The following is a 13,438-nucleotide window of genomic DNA, read 5'->3' as shown; positions in this document are numbered from 1 at the left end:
TTTATTATTATTATTAAGTTCGTTCTTATTGTTAATGCTTGAAAGGAGAGATTGTCTACGTGCAATAAAAACAAAACTGTAAAATTGTAAAAATTCCATACATGGTTTAATGAGAGATCAAAAACTGCCACATCTCAACAGGCTTGAAATGTCCAGGAACATATAAAAAAAGTCTCGCGCATGACAAGTTCTGCACCATTATATCGGACAATTATATACATACTCTATAATTACGTCATGCATGTAAACATTTCTAGAGATATTTAGGATTCCAAATTCACAAAATTTTATTTAAACATATGAGCAACATATATCGTAAACTAGACCCTTATACTGCGCTTATGGTCGGTATCATTTAACACTGTGAGAATAATCCTAGGATCTTATATAATTTATTCAGTTTTCATACATAAAGAAGGAAAAGAATGTATCGTTTCCAGGGATATATGTATCAGTTAAGAAACCATCTTAAATCAAAGTAATTTTGAGATAACAATGAGAAAATAATACTCTCCAATTAATGATAAGTATTGTTAAAATGCAATTTTATGCTATTTTAACAAGAGTAAATAAGGCATAATGACATCAATCTTTCATCTACGATAAGTCAAATGCATATAATATCAATTCTAAGTCTTTGTTTACATGTCTAAAATGAAAGAGATAAAGTTATTAACAGTACAAAATGTAGATTCTATTATGCACTATAACAAAGGAAGCATTTTGCACTGAAACGAAGTGTATCAACAACATCGAAAATAATACATGGACAAATCATTACAATTTCTAATTAAAGAAAAGATAAGAGATCATGAAAAAAAGGCTAGTTTAAGATGGGTTTTAAAATTTGACTATGGGTATGATATTTTTTGAGATAAACGTAAATTTGGTTTATTCAGAATTTTATTTTAGTTAAATTGGGTAGGACGCTATAAGCTTATAAGGACATTTTCGAATCCGTCCTTTGAACCAAGCAGTACTGAGCCATCAGTGCATAGTTTCATGCTCAAGGAAACAATGACTTACCCCTGGCGGGGTTTAAACCAATGCGACTAGCGATCATTACTAGTCCGTCGTGTTTCCCACTCGGCCATGCAGCCACTAAACATAAATTTGTAGTACCAATATATCTAGTTCTCATTAAGACATAATGACATACAATGTATTAGAAAATAAATTATAATGATTGTTGCATCAAAAGTCCGTTTTAAGGAAATAAATGTCTTCAATTCATCGTTTAATAAAATTAAATAATATTCAAGACATACTTTCCAAGTTGATCCATCTTTTACACCTGGTAAACACAAAGTGCTTACTTCTAGCATAACTTTAATAGAACTTGTAAGTTGTTAGACATACTTACACTACCACATGTAATAACTTTTATAACGTGCAATAAATACACAGACATATTTCATTAAAGCGGCACGGAATGCTATCATTTCAACGGTCTTGCTAATACGGTTGGTAATTTTGGGGGTATAGGGATATTTATTTCAATTAGCGTTAACATATTGGCATTTATTGAATACTTAGATATTATATATTCACAATTTACTGTTTAACTACACATTTTTGACAACTTACATTATTTAATTTGATTAAAACAAGAACGTTCCTTAGTTACAAGCTATGCTAATTACTTAATATGACATAAAATGACACTAATCTAAGCAAGGCGCCTAAACATAACACAGTAATTTGAACGAAAAATATAAGAAATTATTTTAACCATGTGTTATTTCGCTTCTATACCAAAATAAAATGATTTGTTCAGTTTTGCTTTGCTCAGGTTGTAACTGGATAAGGTAAAATGTCTGTAAATGATTGCTTTAAGGTTTTCAAATGTAGGTTTTCATCACTGCATAATTATATAGAAATATAAGAAAAATGAACACGCAATACTTGTCTAAATATTGATAAATACATTCATATGATTTCACCAGAAGCAAGGTAATTAGCAAGTTACAGTGTAATTGTTGCCAAGAAGATACTTATCAGTCTGCAAATTTGCTATAATTAAATATCTAAAATATCATGTAAGAAAACAACAAGAAAATAATAGCCTCTGTTACAAGAAACCTGCTTTCTTGTTAGATAATATTTTATTATTATTATTATTATGTTCGTTCTTATTGTTAATGCTTGAAAGGAGAGATTTCCCAAGTGCAATAAAAATCTATACATACTCTTTAATTACGACATGTAAAAACTTCTAGAGATATGTAAGATTCCAAAATCACAATATTTTATTAAAGCATATGAGCAACATATATCGTAAACTAGACCCTTATACTGCTCTTATGATCACTGAGAGAATAATCTTAGGAGCTATAATTTATTCAGTTTTCATACATAAAGTAGGAAATGAAGGTATTGTTTCCAGGAATATATGTATCACTTTAGAAACCATTGAAATTATCTTAAATCAAAGTTAAGTAGACTTAAGATAACAATAAGGAAATAATACTTCTCCATTAATGATAAGTATTGTTAAAATGCTATATTTAACAAGAGTAAATAATGCATAATGACAACGATCAGTCAAATGCATATTTAATATCAATTCTAAGCCTTTGTTTAAATGTCTGAAATGAAAGAGATAAAGATATTAACAGTAAATTCTATTATGCACTATAACAAAGGAAACATTTTGCACTGAAACGTAATATAACATCGAAAATAATATTACAATTTCTAATCAAAGAAAATGAAAAGAGATCATGGAAAAAGGCTAGTTTAAGGAGGGTTTAAAATTTGACTATGGGTATGATATTTATTGAGATAAACGCTAATTTGGTTTATACAGAATTTATTTTAGTTCAGTTGGGTAGGAAGCTATAAGCTTATAGAGACATTTTCGAATCCGTTCCTTGAACGAACCAGTACCGAGTCATCAGTACAAAGTTTCATGCTCAAGGAAACAATGACTTGCCCCTGGGGGGGGGGGGGGTTTAAACCCATGCAACTAGCGATTATTAGATTACTAGTCCGACTTGTTCCCCACTCGGCCATGCAGCCACTAAACGTAAATTTGTTGTACCAATATATCTAATTCTCATTAAATCATATTGACATACAGTGTATTAGAAAATAGATAATAATGTTGCATCAAAGGTCCGTTTTAAAGACATAAATGCATACTTCTTTGAGTTTTCAATTCATCGTTTAATAAGATTAAATAATGTTCAAGCCATACTTTCCAAGCTAATTCATCTTTTACATCTGGTAAACAAAAGTTGCTTACTTCTAGCATTACTTTTATAGAACTTGTAAGTCGTTAGACATACTAACACAACCTCATGTAATATCTTTTATAACGTACAATAAATACACCGACATATTTCATATAAGCGAAACGGAATGCTATTATTTCAACAATCTTGCTAATACGGATGGTAATTTTGGGGGTAAAGGGATATTAATTTCAATTAGCGTTAACATATTGGCATTTATTGAATACTTAGATATTATATATTCACAATTTACTGTATAACTACACATTTTTGACAGCTTACAATATTTAATTTGATTAAAACAAGAACGTTCTTTAGTTACAAGCTATGCTAATTATTTAATATGACATAATATGACACTAATCAAAGCAAGGCGCCTAAGCGTAATACAGTAATTTGAACAAAAAATATAAGAAATTATTTTCACCATGTGTTATTTCCCTGGTATACCAAACTAAAATGAGTTGTTTAGTTTTGTTGTGTTCGGCTTATAACTAGATAAGGTAAAAATGACTATGAAAGATTATTTTAAGGTTTTCAAGTGTAGGTTTTCATGACTGCATAAATTATTCAGAAATATTAAAAAAATGAACACAGATATTTATTAAAAGATAAGCGCGAGTTAATCAATTGTTAAACGTGAACATGAATTAACATTGTTTTTGCTCGCTTTTGATGAAAGCTTGATATCTTGTTTCATCTATTGTCAACCCCGCTTTCTTGAGGTAGTTTTTACTAGAACGACGATCCCTGGGATGACAGGCAGACCTCTGAATTACTTAACGAACATCCCTCCCAAAAATCAGTTATTAGTCTTCACAGATAGTTAGAAAATACGATGTCCCTATAGAACGCCCGAAAAGCAGAAATTGAATACTCGGTTTGATTGTGCCTGTTTTCTTCTGATTCACTATAATTGCAATACAAAGATTATTTACAGAAACATTGCAATTTAGTTGCCATGTCCGACAGGGAACAACATATCTCCCACCGTTATATGATATCAGCAATTGTAATTTTGTTTAGAATTTAAATTAAGTGTTATACATAGGAACTGCTAGCATTTGTTACTATCATTCATCTAATCTTCTGTGGCTCAAGATAAATTTCTTGTCCCATAAAAAATAGGGCAATGACTTTCTTGCAGGCCCATGTTTGTTTCAAATGGCAGTTTGATATTTGCCTTTATAAAATGAAATGCTTAAAACTGATATTTCAAAACATTGGTTTGGTTTAAACATATTTTACTCAATATTTACATTATAATGAACAATATTTACACAATACATTTGGGACTGAGCATAAAGCTATGAAAGCTTATGAGTGTCCTGTCCAAGGACACATTGTATATTTTTGAAGTGTGCCAACTAGGTCTTCCATTTCTATTTCAGAGAGTCTTCTATTTTATTTTAAAACCGTGGTGTCTACTGTCATAGAAACCATAACCTAAATGTACTGTCCCTATAAATTATTAAAACTTTTCAAAGAAATACTTAGACAAACACATCCGAAACATTTTTAATACGGAATAAATAAGATTGAATGCCTAAATAAACGCAGTAAAGGATATTTGAGATTCCAATGTTAAAATGATATTTCAAACTATTTGAACAATGTATATAAGTAAACAGGGTCCTTATACTTCTCCTTTGGCTGGAAGCATTTCATACTGTGATGTTTAGATGTGAATGATCTTTTGATCTTGTTTTTGCAAAAAAAGTATTATTGTTTCCAAGGAAAGATGTATCAGTTTAAATAACCATTGAATTATCTCAAATCAAAGATAACATTGAAGACAACAATGAGGAAATAAAGCCCTTCAATTAACGATAAGTATTGTTTAAATGTTTCTAGGCCTAATGACATAAATCTTTCATTTGCGATAAGACATATGCATATCATGTCATAACAATGTTTAACATTCTGAGTATTTACATTTCCAAAAAGGAAGATAAGATAATTCACCTTAATCAAAGATTCTATAATGCATTTCAACAAACAAACAAAAAACATTTTGCACTGTAGTGTATCAATAACAAACAAAGAAAAACATTACAATTTTAATGAAGAAGATTTAAGATCAGGAAGAAATACTTGTTTAAGATGGATTCTAAAGTTTGATCTTAAGTATGATATTCACGTAAATAAAGATACGTTTGCTGTATTAATATGTACTTCTCATAAATGTAAAGTCATTGATAACTTATAAGCATTGTAGATAATAATGGTGTATCGAGATGGAGAAAAACAGCATCCCTCAAGAAAGCCCAACACGGCAAAATTGAAAATGTTGCAGGCTCGGTTTGATTGAGCCTGTTCATGGACGGTAGCCAGTTTTGAGGAAGTAAAATTGCATTGAGACTTCAATGATTCATTTAATTAGATCATTTCAAGCCATGCTCCAATGTCTTTTCTGTCTGATCCATCTTTTAAAACAGTTTATTGTTTATTTATAGAATTTATAGAACTTGTAAGGTAGTTATCTTTACGACCTCATGTTACATCTGTTATAACATACATTAAAATCACTGATATAATTCATGTATGTTTCAGATTACCGACAAGGAATGTTTCAGTTTCAATAAAAAGATAATGATACGGCGATATTGATTTAAAAGAATTTAAAAGAATATCGTCTTACCTCAATAAGTGAATAATATTAGGAAATGTATTGACTTTTGTAAATATTACATTCTCACGCAATATGCAGTAACATAACTTATTTTTGAAAAATAGTTTCTTTTAACAAATAACAACGTAAAACCCTTCGAACTATATCTTTTTGAAAGAATAATCAGAACAGAATTAAACTTGTTAAGAGTGTTAAAATGTGCTAACAAACAAGTCGCGAATGATAACCTGTTATTTCAGATACAATTGTATTTGACAAATTTCGGTTTATGTTATCAAATTCAATCACATAGCATTCTTACGCAATATGCAGTAACATAACTTATTTTTGAAAAATAGTTTCTTTTAACAAATAACAACGTAAAGCCCTTTGAACTATATCTTTTTGAAAGAATAATCAGAACAGAATTAAACTTGTAAAGATGAGTGTTAAAATGTGCTAACAAACAAGTCGCGAATGATAACCTGTTATTTCAGATACAATTATATTTGACAAATTTCGGTTTATGTTATCAAATTCAATCACATAGCAGAAATAATGCAGACGATGAAGATATGTAAATTAGCAAATATTTCTATAATAAGAAGATAAACAGCTGAAAAGACATAGCAAATCTGATTAGTGGTATCGAAATATGTTTCATCATAAACTTTCTGAAATATTATCTCCTCGTTGGAATTCATATCTTTGTCAGTTTGTGCTTGGTTGCCAGTACAAATGTTGCAAAACGGACTATTTTTTTAATATAATAACGTACTTTTTACTTATTTCTAAAACAAACTTGTTTTTCTTATATTATTTTTATAAATACCAACCCGAATTTGTTATTTATATTTTCAGCATTGACGGTGCGATATCTAACTAAGCGTTTCATTGGAGATTACAACTCGGAGCTTGGTAAGCATTATTTTTTTGAAAATTTCAACCCCATAAACATAAAATCTGACAGTTTTCAGCCTTTTTAAACATTTTAGATGTAACTATTTAAAACGGATGAAACATCCTCGGATAGAAATAGCACATTGACGAGGTGTTTAATTATATCAGTCGGTATTTGTGTCAAAAAAGAGAAAATAAGAATCTCTAAAGGAAGTCCAAAACGGAAAAATTGAAAATGTTGCAGGTTCGGTTGGACAGAGTCTGTTCATGGACGGCGCTTTTTCGGCAAGAGTGATTATGATGATTTATAAGGAGGCGCTGATTTTTTTTCCTATCAACTTTTGATGTTAACAATTAAACCATTAAATGATACACATATATAAAACAGGGTTTTAAAGGCAGAGTTTTAAACACATTTTTGCCGATACCTCTTCAATGAATATTAAATTTATAAAATCAACTATTGTAATTTTTATATTTTGTACTGGTCATAAGTTTGGTAAATTGTTATTCTTTGAACACAGTGACTTACTCATTATATGTTTGTATATTTGAGATTTTCTTACATTGAAAATTGTTGTGATTTCAGAAATGCTTTACAGTCACTGTACAGTAATAGATGGCAAACATGTGACGTTGCACATAATTGATACATTAGGACAGGTAAACATATACTTTTCGGGCTCGTTATTCAACATGTTGTTCTCTTTGTCTTACATGTAAATATTGCAATGCTTTTACATCAAATACCAATGCAACTTCATAATTATATGTATTTAATATAGCTACCTAACTTATTTGTTCAATAGCTATTATTTTATGGAAGATACACATATAGCAACATGCATTCTCAGGTTTATTATATTTATAAGAATTTCGAGTCAAATCAAATAATGTTAACGTCATCACTCAAAACATTTCTTTCAACAGATTATTTTATCCCTAAAATGATTATTTTAATTATAATTGTCTATTTCAATTTCATTATTGTGTTAATCACTTATTAAATTATGTTTACGTCTTTTTTCGGCAGATAATGTTTGTAAAAGGTTGCTTGTTTATTATAATTTCCCTGTTTAACTACACATCTATGATCATAATTTCTAACATTCATGCAACAACTTTAACAGTTTCTAGACTCTGTTAATACATGCTTTCTCTGAAACAAACTCCAAGTTGAGCCGTATTTCAAATATATACTTTGTCGATTCAATTCTATCTGGGATTCTTCCTTTCATTTTCTACCTTGCGTCGATCATTTTAATCCTGTGAGAAAATAAAAGTAATTAATTGTAAATGTGAAGCAGATTACTTACACTTTCATGCCGGTTCTAAAGTTTATCTGACATCTTATGATGGTAATAAAGTAGGTGTTTAAACACGGTTTATCCTTCTGTTGTTGTTGTTTATCAAGTTGTTTGTTCTCTAAATTACTCGACAAGAGCTTTTTTGCTAGCAGATGTTAAGATTGCTTAGCTTGTACACATTTCATTCAGTTAGAGGCTATGAAAGGTCTCCCAGTACATTCTATTGGAGATGCTATATAACTTATTCTTTGACGACCGTTCATCACAACAGATGTTATATTTCTGATATTTTTTGCAATATCAATTTTTACCTTTATCTGTGGTAGTTAAATTACTTTGATAAAATAAATGATGTTTTATCATCGATAAGATATGTTTTCAAATTTGTCTCGTTTTGGATCACAAACATATAGTAAAGTTTTCCAAGGCGTTAACTAAGTGTTTCCGCTTCTAGCAAAGTTCCTTCATTTTAATGAATCACATCTTGGCTCTTTTGCAGTATCTATTTATTTGCTATTTGTTCATGAAATATCTGGATATCATAGAACATTTTTGATTAATATAAAATGTTCATTTCAACCTTTTGTAATAACATGAACTTTCTTGGATTTATACATTTCATCCTTTTTATAGTCCTTTTAATAATGTTTCAATTTGTGAAGAGCGGCAAATAGTTTTGCAAGTATTAAAATAGAAAATAAAAGGCGTATGCAAGGGTCGATTAAAGACATAGAACCGACTGAAAACTATATAATGGAATGTATTAAGACCTCATGATATTGGATTATCAACAGAGAAACAGTTTCATCCCTACAACGGGCAACCGACCTAGCTTTGAATTATGTGCCCTTGAATTTGAAAATTTTAGTTATTTCAAGGCCAAATTATTCACAATAAGGTCAGCAAATGCCTTATTTTTTCTGCATTTCATGTAGTTATTGTCACCTGAGTGAGTATGCAAAATTTCAAGAGCATATGTAGTTGTTGGTGGTGGTGGGTATTTCCAGAAATAAGTCAAATTTTTAAAGACTTTTTAGTCTCCGTTTTTAAACTAAATGACTGAACAAAATTGTTTTGTGGAATTTTGCATTGTAACTAAGGACTAAATTGAAAAAAATAAACCAATAGTAAAAGTATGATTGTTGATAATGATCTGTCCTTGAAATTACCGAAATGTAAAAGAAACGCCAAATTCATTGGTTGATAAACTGTCAAACGAGGTCTTAAACCCTCGATTTATTTTCGATTAAAACGTTTCTTTGCACAGTTAAATAAATTATCTTATGTAGTTTTCAAAAGAGTATCTGTCTTACAACCATTGTGAATTTCTAGATTATTTAAGAAAACTAATTCAATAACATTCGATGATAACACATTCAAATTTCAAATTATTGATTTCTTAATGGGATTAAACGTATTAAATTCGTATTATCAATATGTTCATTCTTCGTTATTGGTTATAATGTTTTTCAAACCACTTCCGACATCGTTGTTTCGAATCCAATCATAGACTTCGGTCACCAGCTAGCTTACAGGACGTCGGTGGTTCTACTCATGTACCTGCTCTTGCCTATAATATAGAAGAGGGGCACCTGAGGTATTCGTTCCAGCAGTAAAGCTGATTTCAAAAATGATGGTGCAACCAAAAAAAACAAGAAAAAAAAAATTTGTATAGTAAAAAATTCTGGAAACAAAGTGATCCCTCGGAAGCATTATTCACAACAAAATTACATAAGAATTGCAGACTCGGTTTGATTGAGTCTGTACATGAGGGATAATGAATAAGTGCAACATCCCTCACGCCCCCTAGCACCGGCTTGAGCGGTACTCAATTCTCAACACTTAATAGTGCTGGCATCAATGATCCCGAAGGACCAGAAAATATAACAACACTGAAGTGAAGTACGGGGCAACTTTTTACAGCTGCAACACAGCACTTGACACCTGCTGTTGTGAAGTACAAAATTCTGGAAACAAAGTGATCCCTCGGAAGCATTAATCACAACAAAATTAAATAAGAATTGCAGACTCGGTTTGATTGAGTCTGTACATGAGGGATAATGAATAAGTGCAACATCCCTCACGCCCCCTAGCACCGGCTTGAGCGGTACTCAATTCTCAACACTTAATAGTGCTGGCATCAATGATCCCGAAGGACCAGAAAATATAACAACACTGAAGTGAAGTACTCTATTTTCTGATGTTTTTTGTCAAATGTGTGGTAAAGATAACACATAGCACGAAACGAAACCGTGCACTGAACTGTTTAATCTTTTAAAAAGCATAGACTTCTGTACATTTGCCTTTACGTAATTTTTTTCCTTCTTTTATTTGAATCAAGAATTTCTAACTTCAAAGATATCGCTAACGTAAAAGAATACTTCCAACATGTTCCGACAGCACCGAACTTCATCATGCATCTTAACATGTCAAGTAAATTAGATGTTCTAACGTGGCTTGTAATTTATGTTGTTGTTTATCAAATTGTTTGTTTCTGGAAATTACAAGTGTTGTTTGGAAGCAGGTGTGCAGATTGCATGATTTGTATACATTTAAGTCGGTTGTAAAGCTCGATTGAAACACGTAAGCTTAAGAATTGTTAAAAGGACTCGTTAAAGGACTTGTTATATTTTTCTGGTCCTTCTTGATCATTGATGCCAGCTCTATTTACTTTTGAGAATTGAGTACCGCTCAAGCCGGTGCTAGGGGGCGTGAGGCTGTTGCATTTGTTCGTTATCCCTCACGTAGAGACTCAATTTAACCGAGTCTGCAAGTCTCATGTAATTTTGTTGTGATTAATGCTTCCGAGGTATCACTTTGTTTCCAGATTTTTGGACATTACTGAACTAAAAAAATCGAGATCAATGTTCCATTGGTTGTACATATCATAACGTAAATCGTATGCAAAATTTCATAGCATTCGCTCTCTCCGTTTTTCCAGAATAATTATTTCAATTGTAAAAAATGACCAAACATTGAAAAGCGTTGCAACACTTTGCACGCAAACCTTACAAGCACAGCAAAAACCCACGATTTCGTAGTATATTTCTTAATTAGCTTTTGCATATTTAATTGTTGTATAGGTGCCAAAGCTGATCTTTACAAGAAATACAAATTCATGTTGTTTTTAAGTTTTTTACTTCAATGGAGTTCCATTAATATGAAGCGAAATGTCCAGTTTTTAAACAATTAGTGTTTCCATATGCTACCCATAGATGTTACTACGTTATTGCCAAAGATTGCCCCAATGTTATAGAATCTACGTTTGAAGTATGAATATGATGGAATTATAGAATCAATTTATCATTAAAAGATCGCATAGCTTATATAATTGTATAGATAAAAATTGAAGAATTGCATTAGTTACATAATTGTAATTAATAATTTATTAACAAAGTATGTATACATAATAATTACTTATCTCTTAATATCATAGTTACAATGTATTTTATTGTCATTGGACTATTAATTTATTCATAAAATTTAATGCAGATTACTTAACGCTTCAACATCAATTATTTGTGTTAGTGAAAGAAATGCATTTACATTGTCTCCATTACACAACGTGTTACATATGTTAACATTGTAACATTGTGTCAACCAAAAATTAACTAATACTGATAATTATTTCTTCCATGAAACCTTTCATCATTTTATAAATAGCAATCAGTAGTTTAATATATACTTTTTTATTTATTTTTTTTATCATTCTTTTTGTTGTTGTTGTTGTTGTTGTTGTTGTTGTTTTACCAATTTAGTAAAAAGAGCATAAAATCTTTGAGAATTATACATCAATAAAACATCATATATGACAAGACAACACATATTCAATATACGGCCTGCATTTCAATATAAAGGTAAAATAAAGGTTTAATAAAAATACTTTCACTTAAACATTTTAACAATTATATCATTTAAAACTATTTACATGTATTTATAAAAATATATCTCATTTCAGGTCAAGAAGGAAGACATAAGTGAAGAACAAGTGCGATGGGCAGATTGTGTTATAGTTGTTTATGCTATCATAGATAGAGACAGCTTTGATTTAGCAAGAAACATAGTGGATCATATCCACAACATTAGAGAAGACAGTCAAATTCCAATCGGTCTAGTGGCCAATAAATCAGATCTCATTGATAGAAAAGAAGTGTCAGACACTGACCTTTCAAGAACTTGTGCAGAATATAATTTGTTCTTTTTTGAGACCTCTGCAAGCGAGGCTAGAGATAGTGTTTTTGAGGTGTTCACAGTATTAGCTAAGCAAGTTAGGTTGGTGATGAAGAAACGCGAAAAACTAACTCGTTTCATGTCAAACCCTGCAGTTGCCGCCAAGCTGCAGATTCAGCAGTCTCTTAGAAGTCTTGCTGAAAGGACCTGGCGTTCTAGAACATCGACTTTATAGCACGTTATTTCCGTGCATGTGATTGATTTATGATGTGCACGCATATCATTAAAACACGGATCAATGTGTGTTGCATGTGTATATAAATTATAAACATAAATTGATATATGAATATTAGATATATTAAATTGAATACTGTAATTCATATGAATGAATCTGTTGTAAACAGAGTATGCTTTTAAAATTTAAATACGTCATCTTGTCTTTTTTGTCATCTTTTTAGGATATGACCATCGATCGAAATTGCCGTGGCTTTAAAATATTTATGTCAGCAGAAAGATTTAAACAATAAGTGTCGGACCAGTATTTGAATGGAGTACTTCAAGGAGAGGAGTTCTGTTTACTTTTTATTTAAACCGACTTGTTACTGAAAATGTGAAATGAAGATATTGAAGCTGTTTTCGAGAATAGAGCATTTTACAATAATGATAAAAGATATGGTTACACAAATTGTGGGACCAGTATTTACCATAGATTTTTTTATTTTGCAAAGCGCTGCCACCAAACTTAAAATTCCCATTACCGCCATTATTTTGGTTTTAGTGTTATAAATGGTTATTTAAGAATAGGCAACATATAAATAAGCCAAACAGCCTGCAGTACTATCATTTATTATCTGCCTTGAAATTAGCATCAATCGGTATTACAGTAACTTTGCCATGCATTTTATCAGGATATGTTAAGCGTGAAGCTGACCTCATATTCTGAAAGAAGAAAAACATGCTCTAAAACCAGCAACATTCTTTTTTGGCATTTTTATTACATTTTTGTTTAGTTTTATTATACTATAAAAGTGCAATGCACGGTAAAACATCGCATGATTTATACACACAAACACATTTTGAGCCCTCAACCTACGAGCATTGGATAAAAGGCAGACTCCGAGCCGCATTAAAAATGACTAAATGAACTTTGAAAGCAATTCATTATCAGTTAAGCTAACATTCTAACAACACGTATTTAAAAAAAGAAGACAAAA

General features: G+C 30.7%; 1 protein-coding gene across 2 annotated transcripts in view; it reads left to right on the top strand.

The window, feature by feature from the left end:
* Nucleotides 1-12,662, top strand: part of LOC132729693 (ras-related and estrogen-regulated growth inhibitor-like) — a 45,518-nt gene extending 32,856 nt beyond the window's left edge. For both annotated transcript variants that reach the window (XM_060715516.1, XM_060715514.1), the window contains exons 2-4: nucleotides 6,709-6,765; nucleotides 7,337-7,410; nucleotides 12,013-12,662. In XM_060715516.1, coding sequence (XP_060571499.1) covers nucleotides 6,709-6,765; nucleotides 7,337-7,410; nucleotides 12,013-12,459 — 578 coding nt within the window. In that variant the 3' untranslated portion in view covers nucleotides 12,460-12,662. The remainder of the gene's footprint in view (nucleotides 1-6,708; nucleotides 6,766-7,336; nucleotides 7,411-12,012) is intronic.
* Nucleotides 12,663-13,438: the final 776 nt, after the last annotated feature.

The sequence above is a fragment of the Ruditapes philippinarum genome, unplaced genomic scaffold, assembly GCF_026571515.1.
Source record: "Ruditapes philippinarum isolate M1 unplaced genomic scaffold, ASM2657151v2 ctg1519_1_1_1_1, whole genome shotgun sequence".
NCBI lineage: Eukaryota > Metazoa > Mollusca > Bivalvia > Venerida > Veneridae > Ruditapes > Ruditapes philippinarum.
The sequence above is the reverse complement of the archived record's forward strand: the minus strand, read 5'-3'. Positions and strand labels throughout refer to the sequence as shown.